At 46.0% G+C, this 17124-nt stretch overlaps 1 protein-coding gene across 1 annotated transcript; it reads right to left on the bottom strand.

Moving 5' to 3' along the window:
- Nucleotides 1-362: 362 nt before the first annotated feature.
- kcnj1b (potassium inwardly rectifying channel subfamily J member 1b) lies at nucleotides 363-4341 on the bottom strand. The gene is made up of 2 exons (XM_034177683.1): nucleotides 3849-4341; nucleotides 363-1740 (listed from the first exon to the last, which is right to left on the bottom strand). Exons 1-2 carry the CDS (start codon nucleotides 3863-3865, stop codon nucleotides 585-587), a joined length of 1173 nt encoding a protein of 390 aa, XP_034033574.1. The 5' UTR covers nucleotides 3866-4341; the 3' UTR covers nucleotides 363-584.
- Between the last annotated feature and the right edge of the window lie 12783 nt (nucleotides 4342-17124).

The raw sequence follows: 17124 nt of genomic DNA, 5'->3' as shown, positions 1-17124 counted from the left end.
GCATCGTCACTTTTTCTTTGCATTTTCACTTTGTTTGCATGTAATTTGCCCAAATACTCAGAGAAAGCGGTGCGTTTCTGTCCCCGGAAGTAGAGAAATTACGTCATATACATCATATTTTACCCCTTTAGCGCCTGCCCTCAAAAGAGACTGTAATGCCCAATTGTAATAGCTTGAAGTCACTGCAGATGATCCAGTTTGGATCCGCATGTTGACTTGGCACAACTTTTACACCGGATGCACTTCTTCACTCAACTCCAGATGTACAAGGAGTTTGGGGCTCTATGGTCTTTGAACCAGGGACCTTGTAACTGAGCTAATCACAGTTCCAAGCTCGTGGTACTGTGAGTGTCGTTAGGTCGGGAATGGGCTCTCGGGTTACGGCACTGGGAATTAAAAGATCCTTAAGCGCTCAGTATGCTTTGATTACTCTTCAGTTCTTTGTACAGAACCTCCAAACAGACGTTTGTCATTTGTCTTTCAGCTGCCTATAGCCATCTCACATAAACAGCTGAAGAAAATTGTCAGGATGAACTTCCTTGTGCATTTGGGGACACAAAGTGTATAATTTTATCATTTCTGTCTCACATTTGAGTAACATCTGTGGATTCCTGAATGTCAATCACCTGGAACCCCAAGTTGTCAATCCCGAGTTTCTGCCGATTGTTGTATTCTTCTTGGTTGTGGTTGTTATGTTTTTTCTGGTCCACATCCATCTCAAAGCAGTGGGCGCAGTGTGGAGTGGTGACTCGGACACTTTTCGAAAAGTTTGAGAAATCTACTTGGTACTTCCCTGTCTTGGTCCGAGAGATGATGGGCAGGAAACTGTATCCCCACTGAATCTCCTGTGGGATGTAGGACGTCCGGACCTGACAAGTGGAGCTGGTGGACTCGGCGGTCCCCTCCAAAAATACCACCAACTCAAAGTCCTGTAGGGGAAGGGTGTCTGCTGACAGCTCATAGAACGGGCTCGATCTGTTAATCACGTGATATAGAGTCAGAGGGCAAACAAAAAACAAGTTGTCCTTGCCGGCATCGACCACAAATTCAATGTCCACTTGGTCCAAGATGATGGTCTCGCCATCTGGTGTGGTTGTTGTTTGAACCAATTTGCCATAGATTTGGCTTCCAATTAATAAGGTCTTTCGAAGGTTGGCCACTCTGATGAGAAGACAAAGACTTCCTTTCTTCAAGCAGATGACAGCTGTGTTGCTGAAGGTGACGGTCTTCGCCCTTTTCTTGGGTAAAGATATCTTGGCCAAAATGATTCCACACATAAAACAGTTGATGAAAACGCCACTGAGGGACTGGATGATTATTAAAGCCACTGTGCCAGCACAGTGTCCGGTCAAAGCCCTGCCACCATAGCCAATAGTAGTTTGGGTTTCCAAGGAGTAGAGGAACGCTGTCGTGAGACCATTAACATTGTCTATACACTGGACATGTCCCTCTGTGCGGTTCTGTGCAGTCAGATCCCCATTGCTCTTTGCAATCCAGTACCACAGCAAGCTGAAAATAAACCAGCTACCGGTGAACGTGGCCACAAAGAGGAGGATGACAAAGCGCCAACGGAACTCCACAAAGGTGGTCCAGAAGTCCAGCAGGTATGCAAAGTGGTTACTGTATTCTATATTTCCAAATTCTATGTTGCAGTGCCCATCTTTGGTGACCAGGCGGCTTTTGTGGTTTCGGTGGCCAGCTGGCTGGAGGTGACCATGGATCAGCTGGAACATCTTGGGGCTGGAATAATAAAACAAGATCACTACAAAGCTCTGTCCATACATTTCAAAGCAGGATACCAGATACCAGTCCATTTTTGGTAGCCTGTCTTTTTCTTCACTATTGTGAGATAAAACTTCTCTCCCATTTTTATAAAATCTTAACTGCCCTAAGTTATTTTTGTTATGGGATTTTTACCTTACGAGATCCTACACACAAATTGGATGTGGTTGTATTTCTGGGAAACTGAAGTCAACCTGGATCCTGGATGGCATCCATCTGGGCAGGTAGACAACTGGTCCATCCCCATCTCTCCAAAGTAATCATCTACCTGCCATTGCCAGGTGTAATGTGGGTGTGACTAAAATGTCGTAGCAGACATTCCCTCACAAAGCTAGTGGTCCTTTTCACTCGAGTCTCCCAAAGTAAACGTTTATGCAGCAAGGTGAAGTCCAGATTGAAAAGATGTTCCTGCTAGCTTGGCTAGTGGGGAATTGCCCTTTGGCTGACCTGGTAGAGTTTTGGTCTTCAGTTCGAGCAGTCCGGTGTTTCTGGGGATAGGTCCTATCTTTGTGGCCAGGACGGTGGTAGGATTCGAACACCAAACTGCTCAAACTAAGGGCTCTGACACACCCCCAGACCATGACAGACCCTACACCTGGCTTTTGAAGTTGTTGCTGATAGCAGTCAGGATGGTCCCTTTCCTTTTTGGGCTGGAGCACATGGCGTTTAGTTCTTTCAAAAAAGATTGGAATACTGATTTCTTTGAACACAGTCCATATTTCCACTATGATATGGTCCAACGTAGATGCCTCCAAGCCCAAGAGAAGTCGACACTGCTTCTTGACAAGGCCAACACAAAGCCACTTTTTTGCACAGTAAATTTTTAAGTGGCATTTGTGAATGTAACTCCATATTTTAGAACTTAACAAAGGTTTACCAGAGTAGTCCCTTGCCCATGTGGTTATATCAGGTATTGATGAATGACTGTTCTTTACATTGCCTTCTAAAGAATCCAGACTCATGGGTGTTCATCTTAGGCCTACGCCTTTTACACACTGCAAAGGAAGAAATATGCAAATTTTCCTTTGAGGAACATTGTTTTTAAATATTTTAATAATTCTTCCACACATTTGTGAGACCACCTCCACAAACCAGAGATCCTCTGCCCATCTTTGTTCCTCAAAGACTCAAAGCCTTTCAGGGATACTGCTTTTGTACCAATCACCTGTTTGAAATCATGTAATTATTTATTTTTTAAAACACTATTACTAGCCCTAAATTACCACAGTCTCATTTTTTCCCCCGGTGGTGTTGCCATGAAGTTGGCCAAACAAAACATTAAATAGCTTGGGTTCATACGGTCTGCAATGAAATAGAAGTCTGTGTAAATAGAAGAATCACTGTGGTTTATTTGCATTTTTCATATCGTCCCGACTTCATACAATTTAGGATTGCACAGTAATAACTTGTAGAACACGGAATTGCAACACACATACCTCTGATGGAGTGATAAAGGGCAAAATCACCTCCACAAACCAACTTTCTTGTTTTAGTATCGTATGTGGATCTTTGTGATGTCACAAAGCTTTTTAAAAACACCAGCAAAGTTGCCCAACTTCAGGAACAGGTGGAGTTAAATGCTTTTCCAGTTGTCTTTTTGAAGTATCATTTTCACAACCAAAGGTCACATAACTTCTGACCTTCTCTGCAGATTATATTCATTTCATTATTATTACATCACTTCCCCAAATCCTTTTTTTTTAATATAAAACTTATTGCTGTATGATGCCAGTTTTTGAGCAAACTTGTAAAACCTGCACTGTCACTTTTTAACACCCTTTGATTTTTTTTTCTTTAAATGAAATGATGCGTATTTAGCGAAGCTCTACTTTGGTTTTTTGTTCTTGTTTGAAGCTCCTTTTTTCTGTCTGTAAGACATTCTGCTGCAGACTGCAGGAAGAAAACTCAGCCGTGCAAACTTCGATCTTCAAATGATCTGACGGAACCTCCCTGAGAGTATCTAAGATTTTAAACAGTATTTGTGGATTTAAAATCAGAACTATGAAACTTCCCAAAACATGAAGTAGTAGAATAGTTACCATGCAGTGGAACAGATCTGAACGTACCTGCTGAGTGAGACCATGGGGCCCAAAAACCTCACTGGAACGTCAAACTCCTTTCTTCAGACGAGGGACTGTAGAGGTGTTGGAAAGACTTTAATCCACAGTGAAATGTTCTAATCCCAGCCACATGCCACCATGACCTGTGATTTTCTTGCAGAGGGACGAGCCTGCCAGTTTCCAGTAAACACCACTTCTCACTGACAGAACAACTTCCTTCCCCTCAGCTCCAAGAAGACCAGCATTGACTTCAGCATGTCTGTTTTCATTCTTGGTTGTGGCCCCGAATAGTGCGAGGGGCCCTTTGTGCTGGCAGAAGGTGCATCTATTGAAGAGGCCGTGGTGGCAGCGCCCATGCTGTTTTTGTTTTCAGCTCTGAGAACATTTGGGATTTATGGCCTCACAAAGAAATCCGTCCATTGCGTTTCCCAAGCACCCCCTTCCCCCTTCGAACCTGCTCAGCTGCTTCACATTTGCATGAGAATAAAGCACTGCTGGGACAAAAACAAGCTGCCAAACAGCACTTTACATATTTCTTTCCAATTTTCCAGTGACTCCTTGCCATAAACCATAAATGTTTTCAAGAAATAAAATAGACGGTTGATAGGAAAAAAAAAAGTGCCTCAACAATAGGCCCTATCTAGAATGCAACTTGGTGTTCAAACAGCTAGGCTGTGAGCCAGTAGGGTTGGTCGGTACCAGTTCAGCCGGCAAATCACCGTTATTTTCTGTTAGTGGGTTGTCTCAGAAGGAAAAAAAAGTTGGCTGGACTTGCAGGGCTCACAGCTTAAGGCTGTGGTGGCCATTTTAGTCAGCCATTACTGAAAAAGCTGTTTTTTTTGTCATGGGATGAAAAGTAACAAGTGTAGGGGCATAAATGATGTGTCTATACCCATGTTTTCCATGGTCAGAGAACCCAATGGCAATGCCTAGAACTGCTTTAGGTGGTCATTTGGGTAGTAAAGTGGCCATTTTGGGTCGGCCATTAGCCAAAATCATATTTTACCATCTACCATCAAATCTATTGGACATAGGATAATGAATGATGTGTCTAGGCCTATGTTTTGAGGGTCAAAGAATACAATAAGGTATTTCATTTTACTAAAATGGTATGTGGTGGTGTTTTAATGTAATCCACATAGTTTTCCCTTGCAAAATACCTATATGGCAGCAACATGTAAGTACATGTATATGGGGTCTAACCATATGCATGTAATATTAACACCTATGCCATGGGCCTAATATGTAGAAGCAAGACAGTCATAATGTTGAATGTGACAAACTTCAATATTGACTAACAGTTGGCGGTTTAGCAACATACATGCTTTGGTTGGATAAATGCTTGCAAAACTATTATAAGCATGAGTTTTCCTAGAATTGTGTAACTGCTGTTGTAAAAAAGGTATATTGTATGATGCATGATGTTATTTAAGTTCAAATGTATTTCATCTATACACATAGTGATCCATATAATGCAAAATATTTATTTTATCTTCCTTATAGGTGCATGAAGAGTAGAGAATAGATATGGATGAAAATAGTGGTGGTGGTGCTTCAAATTCTTCTAGTGCTTCTAGTGCATGTACTAACACACAATCTGCTGACGGACCAGGTCCTTCAAAGCATGTGGAACGAACTAGAACCTGTATAATCCATAGTACAGATGATCAGTCAGAGTTAATTTCAGTAAAGGACATGGAATCATGGCAGCGTCTACTTCATGCAGCTGAAGTTAGAAATCATACACCTATCCTGGAAGTGGCTATAAAAGCCTTGCTGAAGGTGAAGTTCCAGATGAATGCATATCTTATCACAAGAAATGTCGCAACAACTTTGTCCACCTGAAATCTCTGAAGAAAATTGAGAGGGAGAGGTCTAAAGAATGTGATGATGATGATGTTAGTGATGATGAACAAGGGGTCAACGTGTATCGCAAAGACGGTCTAGCTCCACTTCTGATCAAACATCTAGAGTGTATGATCAGTTTGCATCTTCTGCATGAACAAACACAAATATATCACAGGCAGCAATACCAGAGAGCCCCTGACAAAATGTGCGGAACTACGAAGTGATGAATCCATTAGGGAAGCTGCAACCCGAAAGCTAGATACCAGGATATTGGCACTTGTTTCAAGGGAACTTGTGGCAGTGGAGGCACATTACCATAGATCTTGCTAAAAGCTGATCGCAACACGTTTGCGTACATGGTTATTATTGTCCAAAGTACAAAACTTGACATGCAACAAGTACTCCGCCACAATCTTGGACCTGTACCTTGGTCACTTGCTACTACTGATGGCACTCCCAGGAAAACTAGCAAGGCCACTCTTGCAACCCAACTCCAGATTGGCATACCACCCGCTGAAGACATTCCATCAGATGCTGTCTGTATATTTGATGCCATGGCACTTGTTCAAAAGCTGAAAGTGAGAAACATCACATTCGGTGATGTGGCACATTCATTGCTCAGTACGAGTATTGTGCTTGCTGAGAGTGGTGAGAGCCCAAGAGTAGATGTGGTGTTTGATGTCTACCGTGAGCAGTCCATCAAGAATGTCGAGAGGAGCAGACGTGGTGCCTCTGAGGGAACAGAATTCAGACACATAGCACCAGGCCATACTGTACAGAATGGAAAAAGTTCTTGGCAAACCCATCGAACAAGAACAGTCTTGTTAAGATTGTGGTGCAGGAATGGCAAGGATCAAAGTGCAGGGAGAAGATTGCCCAGAAGGAGTTGTATGTAACACTGGAAGACAGATGTTACCTGATCACTGCAGCTGGATCACAGGAAATCGAAGAGCTCAGATCAAGCCAGGAGGAAGCAGACACGCGGATGTTTGTACATGTTAAGCATGCCTCCCTGCAGGGACACAGATATATATTATGTACTGATAGTAATATGTGTTATGTACTAATTAGTTATTCGCCTGGAATAATGTGCTTTTGTATTGATTTAACCTTTATGATAGTGGTTGTTGTGGTGGGAACACAATTAGAATTCTATTGGGTTTATATCAAATAAAATTGTATATGAACATGGAAATGTCAATGTTATGTGCTTTTTGCAATAACTTTGAAAGATATATGACTCGAGATTACTCTGTAATGGGTGGTAACTTAATACTTCAAAGTAGAAATAAGAGTCACTATTTGCCAAATTTAGTCATATTTTCCAGTAAAATATTTGATTCATAAACTATCGACTCTATTTATCATTAATAATGATAAATAGAGCCATTCTACTGGTATGAGGACATATTCCAAAAGAAAATAAAGTATCACTATTGTTATGGTCAGGTTCTTATGAACACCATTTCCGAACATGGGGTACCTATGGAAAATGGCATTTTTTTGGTAGAAAGCTGTGAGTCTCAAAAGTCCAGCCAGGCAAAATGTAAACTAGGGATATTGTCCTAAACAAAAATGCATATTAGAATTTGCCATCCCAGGTGGTACTGATAGCTGAAATTTTGAGGTTCAGCTCACGGTCTAAGCTAACTGTAGATTTAGATTTGTTATGTTGTTTATATATGTTAGTTTGTTTAATTCAGACCACATGAATTTATTTCTTATTCTGACAGAAACATAGATGTTTGTTAGGGTCCAAAGACGATAAAAATGTCAGACATTTTTCCAAAAGTAAAACCAAAATGTCTATTGCCCCCTGGTGGTTGTACAACATATAAAGCAGTGCAGCCTCCCCCATACAAGTACAAAATGCTGCCCGCCCCCCAAAAAGATCCCAAACAAAACTTTATATATACACACATACACAGCTCCCATATTTCATGAGCTGAAATCAAAGAGCTAAAACATTCTCTATATACACAAAAGACTTATTTCTCTCAAATATTGTTCACAAATCTGTGTTAGTGAGCACTTCTGCTTTGCCAAGATAATCCATCCCAACTCACAGTTATCAAGATGCTGATTAGACAGCATGATTACTGCACAGGTGTGCCTTAGGCTGGCCACAATAAAAGTTCACTTTTAAATGTTCAGTTTTATCACACAGTACAATGCCTTCGCATAGAGTTGATCAGCAACCAGACGCCATCGAATGTGAGCATTTGCCCACTCAAGCTGGTTACAACAAGGAACTGCAGTCAGGTCAAGACCTGATGAGACGACGAGCATGCAGATGAGCTTCCCTGAGATTGTTTTCTGTCAGTTTGTGCAGAAATTCTTTGGTTCTGCAAACCGACTGTTACAGCAGCTGTCCAGGTGGCTGATCTCAGATGATCTTGGAGGTGAACATGCTGGATGTGGAGGTCCTGGGCTGGTGTGGTTACATGTGGTCTGCAGTTGTGAGGCCAGATGGATGTAATGCCAAATTCTGTGAAACACCTTTGGAGACGGTTTATGGTAGAGAAATGAGCATTCAATTCACCGGCAACAGCTGTGGTGGACATTCCTGCAACTTGTGACATCTGTGGCATTATGATAAAAGAGAAAAGCATGTTCAACAGGTGCTGGCTTCATCCTTAAATAGGGAACACCTGATTCACACCTGTTTGTTCCACAAAACTGATGAACTCACTGACTGAATGCCACACTACTATTATTGTAAACACCCCCTTTGGTACTTTTTTTTACTACAGTAATAGCCCAATTTCATAGCCTTAAGAGTGTGCATATCATGAATGCTTGGTCTTGTTGGATTTGTGAGAATCTACTGAATCTACTGGTACCTTGTTTCCCATGGAACACTACTGTATGTCATGACTTGTCCCATCACTAATTCATCTCATTTCGTTGAAACATTGGATCGAGACAGTAGATACAAAGTACATCTATATGTCAGTATTGTTTTCTAACGTTAATACGAGGTCTGTCCATAAAGTATCGTACCCCCTTTTTTTTTTAAACTATATGGATTTGATTCATATGTTTTCACGTCAGACAAGCTTGAACCCTTGTGCACATGCGTGAGTTTTTCCACGCCTGTCGGTGACGTCATTCGCCTGTGAGCACACCTTGTGGAAGGAGTGGTCCCGCCCCGTCGTCGGATTTTCATTGTCTGGAAATGGCGGAATGATTTGGGGTTTTTTTTCCATCAGAATTTTTTCAGAAGCTGTTAGAGACTGGCACCTGGAAACCATTCGAAAAATTTATCTGGCTTTCGGTGAAAATTTTACGGGCTTCACAGAGAATAAGGACTATTACTACAGCTTTAAGGATGGCCCACAATGGCGCTCGGAGCGCCACGCTACGAGCCGCGACGACAGGCACGAACCACCAGATCATTTCTAAATGGATGGCTGTGTGGAGCTGGGACCGTCGTGTGCACTTTCTCTGGTTATCACAAGAGCTGGACATCAACCATTTTCTGGCAGATTTTACTTTTGACAAGAGATTTTGTCGTGGAAAGCCGCGCGGAGGCTTTGTGCGTCACGACCAATTCGCTGTTCGAGCGAGACAAAGAACGCCTCCGTTTCGGCGTGTCAGAGGACAAGTTCGGACATGCCCAGCTCTCCACAATTTCTCTTATAACTCACTCGACTGGTAAGCATTGAAAGCCGAGATAGACATGTCCAAACTTGTCCTCCTACAAGCCGAAACGGAGGTGTTCCTTTGTCTCGCTTCCAAAGCGAATCGGTCGTGACGCGCAAAGCCTCCGCGTGGCTTTCCATGACAAAATCTCTTGTTAAAAGTGAAATCTGACGGAAAATGTCTGATGTCCAGCTCTTGTGATAACCAGAGAAAGAGCACACGACGGTCTCATATCCACAGAGCCATCCGTTTAGAAATGGTCCGGTGGCTTGTGCCGCGTCGTCGCAGCTTGGAGCGCGGTGCGCTGAGCGTCCTTAAAGGGGTCCTTAAAGCTGTACTAACAGACCTTATTCTCTGTGAAGCCCGTAAAATTTTAACCGAAAGACAGATACATTTTTTGAATGGTTTCTGGGTGCCAGTCTCTAACAGCTTCTGAAAACATTCTGATGGAAAAAAACCCCCAAATCATTCCGCCATTTCCAGACAATGAAAATCCGACGACAGGGCAGGACCACTCCTTCCACAAGGCGTGCTCACAGGCGAATGACGTCACCGACAGGCGTGGAAAAACTCACACATGCGCACGAGGGTTCAAGCTTGTCTGACGTGAAAACATATGAATCAAATCCATATGGTTTAAAAAAAAATAAAAAGGTACGATACTTTATGGACAGACCTCGTGTTTAAACGTAAGAAGCAGGTGGTGGCATAATTAGTCTAGATCTTGTTTGATTGTTCACCGACTCTCATTCTCAGTGACCCGCAAAGTCAAAGATAAAGTAGTCTAAAGGTACAGACCGGTATGTTTTTTCTTGTATAAAAAAAAATAAATGAAAATGTTGAATGTAAATATGAAACATCCCAATAATTTAAAGGCAACTATGTTCTCTGATTGCTCAATGTGTCGGATTGGACTACATGTAATCTGATGCATCATGGAGTGAGTTGGAATTTTCTCTTCTTTTAATGACTGCAATGCTAACCTGTAGCTTTTAACACATGGGACAGTACTAATGTAAGTTCATCCAGATAAGATAGAATCAAGACCGTGTTACCGGTTTTGTGGCACATACATTAAAATGGATATTTTTAACCATGATATGTGATGTTGATGATGGAAAAAAATAATTTACTCTAGTGTATGTGTTTTATGTGAAAGGATTTTTAGTGCATCTCGGCTCGATTATATTACGAGGCTCAAGACTTTTTTCTCTTAAACGTAATTTTATTTCTGTCTAATTTTATATTTCAGAGCTCCAGTGCCGGAAACCCCCAAAAGTCAGGACACCAGTCAGCCAAGACCAGATGTTTCACCGTCATGCTCCACGGACCCTAACCCACCGATACCTGACACACCAATGCCAGACACACCAATGCCTGACCACCCCGATGCCTACATAGATCACAGCTATGCCATCACAGACTCTCCACAAAAGTTGAAGCGGAGACTGGATGAAGCAGTAGGCAAGTTGGTAGGATGTAGGAAAAAACTGAAAGTACAGCAGCAAAAAACACGGCGTTTGAAGCGCAAAGTTGAGAGTCTGCAAGGAATAGTTGAAACCTTACGAGATGAACACAGAATATCCACAAATTGTGCTGACATACTGGAGGGTACATTCTGTGGAGTTTCTATGGAAGTGATGAAAAGAATTCTCACAAAGAAAGAAGGAAAGGGAGCAACTGCATTCCCAGAAGAACTAAAAGCATTTGCCATGACTCTGCAATTTTATTCAGGGAAGGCATACAACTATGTGCGCAAAACATTTGATCTTGCTTTGCCTCATCCTCGACAATTAAGAAGGTGGTACAGCAAGGTAGATGGAGACCCTGGCTTTACCAGGCAAACATTCATTGCACTTAAGGCACGGGCAGACAACAATTGTGCACAAGGGAAAGCTACAATAGTTGCCATGATGCTGGATGAGATGGCCATGCGTCGGCACATTGAATATGTGAACAGAAAGTTTCAGAGCTATGTTGATGTCGTCAGTGGAACGTGCACTGTTTCCACTCCTGTCGCAAAAGATGCCTTGGTATTGATGGCGGTGTCTGTCAATGAAGGTGGAAAATTCCGCTGAGTTACTTCCTGATTGATAGCATGACGGGAGATGAGAAAGCCAACTTAGTCAAGGAGCGTTTCATCCGTCTGCATGATACTGGTGTACGAGCCGTGTCCCTTACATGTGATGGGCCATCATGCCATTTTGCTATGATGAAGACTCTTGGGGCCAACATAAATATCCAAGGAATTGATCCGTCTTTTCCACAATCAGTGGACCCAACTCTAAAAGTTCATGTGGTTTTAGATGTTTGCCACATGCTGAAGCTTCTGTGGAACTTGTTTGCAGATGGTGAAATATTGAAGACACCAGACGGACAGCGCATCAGGTGGCAATACATTGAGGAACTTAAACTACAGCAGTCTGAGGGACTAAGACTGGGAAACAACTTAAAGCGTGCCCACATCGATTGGAAAAAACAAAAGATGAAGGTCAACTTGGCGGCCCAGACATTTAGTGCAAGTGTGGAAGATGCACTGCAATACCGTAATGATAAACTGAAGTTGCCCCAGTTCAGGTCAATTGAAGCCACTGTCGCTTTTCTCAGGTATGTTGATGGGGCATTTAACATCATGAACAGTAGAAATCCACTGGGAAGAGGACTACAACCCCTGGCAATAATTATGGAATCACCGGCCTCGGAGGATGTTCATTCAGTTGTTTAATTTTGTAGAAAAAAAGCAGATCACAGACATGACACAAAACTAAAGTCATTTCAAATGGCAACTTTCTGGCTTTAAGAAACACTATGTTGGGAAAGTGAATGCACGGACCCACACTAGGGGGCGTAAAGGAATGGTCAATAGGATTACAAACACAAAACCAGATATGCTGAATCCAATTAACAACAAAATGGTGACGCGTGGGTAGGTCCGAGGGTAGGAGATGCCTATCCAGAGAAGAGCCGGGACCCACAAAGTTCCACCGCCAATGGAGGCCTGCAATACACCAGAGCCGCCAAGTCCTGATTCCCCAGGTGGCCACCGCTCGAGGCTGTCAGACCCGGTACTGCTGGCAGGAGCAAAAACAGGTTAAGGTGGGTGTGTGTACACCCAGCAAACAGTCAGCAACTCACAGAAATCCTCCTGAAGGAATAAATCCAGATACTCCCAGAGTGCAGAGGAAAACTGGAGAACGTGCAGTGTCAATGGTTATACTCAGTAAGTCAGAAGTAAGGAGTGGAGACGCCAACTCCTCCAACTTCCACAAACTCGGCTATAAGCTGCAAGTATAAGTCACAACTGCAAAGACTTCAGTAACAATGAATGTGCGTACAGCACAAAATGACTGAGTAGTTTTACCTGTATGGTAAGCTGATAACTCGGCAGAGTTATGGTGTCTCTCCCAGGCTTTTATGGGTGATGTGATGAGGTGATGGATGACAGCTGATGACAGCCCCACGGTGCACCTGGTGGATCCTTTCTGGCCAGTGCGCCCTCTGGAGCCTGACACCTGCCAATAGGCAGGGTGCCCTCTGGTGGTGGACCAGCAGTACCTCCTCTTAGCGGCCCACACAACAGGACCCCCCCCCTCAACGGGCGCCTCCTGGTACCCGACCCGGCTTGTCGGGGTGCCGATGGTAGAAATCCGCCAGGAGGGCAGGATCCAAGATGAAGCTCCTCTTCACCCAGGAGCATTCTTCTGGGCCATAACCCTCCCAGTCTACTAGGATTTGATACCCCCAACCCCTCCGGCGTACGTTCAGGGGTCTCCTGACAGTCCATGCCGGCTCTCCGTCAATGATGCTGGCAGCAGGTGGCGCCGGTCCAGGAGTGCAGAGGTCTGAGGTGTGGTAAGGCTTGATTTTCGAGACGTGGAACACCGGATGTATCTGCAGTGAAGCCGGGAGCTGGAGCTTCACTGCGGCCGGGCTGATGATCTTAAGGATTTTATAAGGTCCGATGTACCGGTTGGTTAGCTTCGGGGAGTCCGTGTTCAGAGGGATGTTTTTTGTTGACAGCCAAACCTCCTGCCCGGGCTGATAATCCGGGGCCGGGGCTCATCGGCGGTCTGCATGGACCTTAGCCCGCGTCAGGGCTCTCAAGAGAGCAGAGCGGGCTGTCTTCCACACCCGACGGCATCTCCTGAGGTGGGCCTGGACCGAGGGCATCTCGACCTCTCCCTCAACAGCAGGGAATAATGGGGGCTGGTACCCCAAACAGACCTCAAATGGGGAGAGGCCGGTGGCGGACGTGATTTGGCTGTTATGGGCGTACTCGATCCAGGCCAGATGTTGACTCCAGGCCATCGGGTGCGCGGAGGTAACACACCTTAAAGCCTGTTCTAGGTCCTGGTTGGCCCGCTCTGCTTGACTGTTGGTTTGGGGGTGGTACCCGGACGACAGGCTCACCATGGCCCCCAGCTCCCTACAGAAACTCCTCCAGACTTGCGAGGAGAACTGAGGACCATGGTCCGAAACGATGTCAGTGGGGATACCATGCAGACACATGATGTGGTAGACCAGGAGGTCTGCAGTTTCCTGGGCAGTCAGGAGCTTCGGGAGGGTCACGAAGTGGGCTGCCTTGTAAAACCGGTCCACTATCGTCAAGATAACTTTCTTCCGCTGGGACGCAGGGAGGCCCGTGATGGCTGGAGGAGTCCCTTCTTGGGTTGATGAACTGCCTTGCCCCTGGCACAGATGGTACAGGCCCGGACGTAGTCCCTGGTGTCGGCTTCGACTGACGTCCACCAGAACCGCTGCCGGACCACTGCCACGGTCCTTCGCACCCCTGGATGCCAGGAGAGCTTGGAACCGTCACAGAAGTCCAATACGGCAGTCCGAGCATCTGGTGTGACATACAGCCTGTTGGGTGGACCACCTCCGGGATCCGGGTGACGAGTCAGGGCCTTCCTGACCACTTCCTCCACGTCCCACGTGAGGGTGACGACGACAGTGGAATCCGGTACGATGGTATCTGGTGGGTCCAACAGCCTTGCTCCAATTTCCTCCTCATGCACCCGGGACAGGGCGTCACACCGAAGGTTTTTGGTCCTGGGGCAATACGTGATTTTGAAATTAAAGTGTCCGAAGAACAGTGACCAACAGGTTTGCCTGGGGTTCAGACGCTTAGCGGTCTGGATGTATTCCAGGTTCTGATGGTCAGTGAGAACCACAAATTGGACCGCAGCTCCCTCCAACATATGTCTCCACTCCTCAAGGGCCTCTTTCACCGCCAGGAGTTCCCGATTGCCAACGTCATAGTTCTGCTCAGCGGGGGTTAACCTGCAGGAGAAGTAAGCACAAGGGCACACTATTGGACTCCCTACTCTGGGACAGCACGGCTCCTATCCCTGAGTCAGAGGCATCCACTTCAACAATAAACTGGCGACTAGGATCGGGCTGCACCAGAACTGCTGCAGTCGAAAACCGGTGTTTCAACTCCCTAAACGTGGCTTTGCACCGATCCGACCAGGTGAAGGGGACTTTTGTGGAGGACAAGGCTGTAAGGGGACCAATTACCTGACTATAGCCCTTGATGAACCTCCTGTAAAAATTGGCGAACCCTAGGAACTGTTGCAGCTTCCTACGGTTTACCGGTTGGGGCCAATCTCTCACCGCCCCTACCTTAGTCGGATCAGGTGCGACGGAGTTGGAGGAGATGATAAACCCCAGGAAGGACAAAGAAGTGCGGTGGAACTCGCACTTCTCGCCCTTCACAAACAGCCGGTTCTCCAACAACCGCTGCAGGACCTGACGGCATGCCTACCATGAGTCTCAGAGTCCGGGGAAAAGACGAGGATATCGTCTAGATATACGAAGATGAATCGGTGAAGGAAATCCCGCAGAACGTCGTTAACCAAAGCTTGGAATGTCACGGGGCGTTGGTGAGGCAGAACGGCATGACCAGGTACTCAAAGTGACCTAAAGGGGTGTTAAATGCCGTCTTCCTTTCGTCTCCCTTCCGTATCCGAACCAGATGATAAGCATTCCTAAGATCCAGTTTCGTGAAAATTTTGGCTCCATGCAGGGGCGTGAACACTGAATCCAATAGGGGTAACGGGTATCAGTTGCGAACCGTGATCTCGTTCAGCCCTCTATAATCAATGCATGGACGGAGTCCGCCGTCCTTCTTACCCACAAAAAAGAAACCTGCACCTAACGGGGATGAAGAATTTCGGATTAACCCGGCAGCTAAAGAGTCCCGGATGTAGGTCTCCATTGATTCGCGCTCAGGACGTGAGAAGTTGTACAGCCTGCTGGACGGATACTCAGTGCCTGGAACCAAATCAATGGCACAATCATACGTCGGTGCGGGGGCAGGGTGAGTGCCAGATCCTTGCTGAAGACGTCAGCAAGATCATGGTACTCAGCCGGCACCTTTGTGAGATTGGGGGAGACTCGGACCTCCTCTTTAACAGCGTCGCCAGGTGGCACCGAGGATCTTAAACACTCCCGGTGGCAGGTTTCGCTCCACTGAGCCACAACCCCAGATGGCCAATCAATCCGGGGATTGTGCTTCACCATCAATGGAAATTCCAAAATAATCTTGGAGGTAGAAGGTGTTACAAAGAACACAATCTCCTCCCTGTGATTTCCAGAGACAACCAAGGTTAAAGGCTGTGTCTGGTGTGTGATTTCTGGTAGTAGGGTGCCATCTAGCGCCCGCACCTTCAATGGTGAAGGAACAGCCACCAGAGGGAGCCCTAGCTCCTTAGCCCACCTACTATCCAGTAGGTTCCGTTCCGACCCCGTGTCAATCAGTGCTGGGGCAGTAAGGGTTAAATCCCCACAGAGGATTGTGACTGGGAGTCGTGCGCATTTGCGTGGGACACCCGTATGGTTAGTATGACTCACTCTCAGCCCAGTCCCTAAGGTTGAGCCTTGTTGTTTAACCACCTGGGGCCCCTTATTCTGCGCATGCTCATTCGAGCCACAGTAAACACACCCTCCACGTGCCAGTCTCCTTTGTTTTTCCTTTTTTGTCACTTTTGCCCTGCTCATTTCCATAGCAACGTCAGCAGGGGGAGCTGGTGTGACACAGAGAGCCCTGGCTTTGGAGCGGGGAGAGGACGGCACTCGCTTGGATCTGGATGGAAGAGGGACAGTGTGCACCTGGCCACGCCCTTCATCTCGCTCCCGCTTAAATTCCTCTAACTGATTGTCTAAGCGAATAACCAGATCGATAAGCCCATCTAAATCCCGCGGCTGATCCTTAGCCACCAGATGCTCCTTTAGGGCCGGAGACAGCCCGTTTACAAAGGCAGCGGGGAGCGCTACTGAATTCCAGCCGGCCCTCGCTGCCGCAACACGAAAGTCGACTGCATATTCAGCCGCGCTCTGGCGTCCCTGTCTTATCGACAGCAGCATATTTGAAGCGGATTCGCCTCTATTAGGATAATTGAACACCTGTCAAAATTCCCTGATAAACCCAGTATAAGTCGAAAGGAGCCGCGAGTCCTGCTCCCAGAGCGCCGTAGCCCAGGCACGTGCCTTGCCCCGAAGCAAATTAATTACATAAGCCACCCGGCTGTGGTCTGACGTGTACATCACGGGGCATTGCGAAAAAACGAGCGCACACTGCATCAAAAAGTCCGCGCACGTTTCGACACAACCCCCGTACGGTTCCGGGGGGCTAATGTAAGCTTCGGGCGGGGGGGGGGGGGGGGGACCTTTGAACGACCACTGGATTTTCTGTGTTAAGCGACAGGTCCACAGGAGGAGTGGCTGCAGCCGGACGCGCGCGCCTCCACCTGAGCGGTGAGAGCCTCCATCCTACGACTGAGGTGAA

This window comes from Thalassophryne amazonica, chromosome 9 (genome assembly GCF_902500255.1).
Source record: "Thalassophryne amazonica chromosome 9, fThaAma1.1, whole genome shotgun sequence".
Taxonomy (NCBI): domain Eukaryota; kingdom Metazoa; phylum Chordata; class Actinopteri; order Batrachoidiformes; family Batrachoididae; genus Thalassophryne; species Thalassophryne amazonica.
Note: the sequence above shows the minus strand (reverse complement) of the source record. Positions and strands in the feature narration are given on the sequence as shown.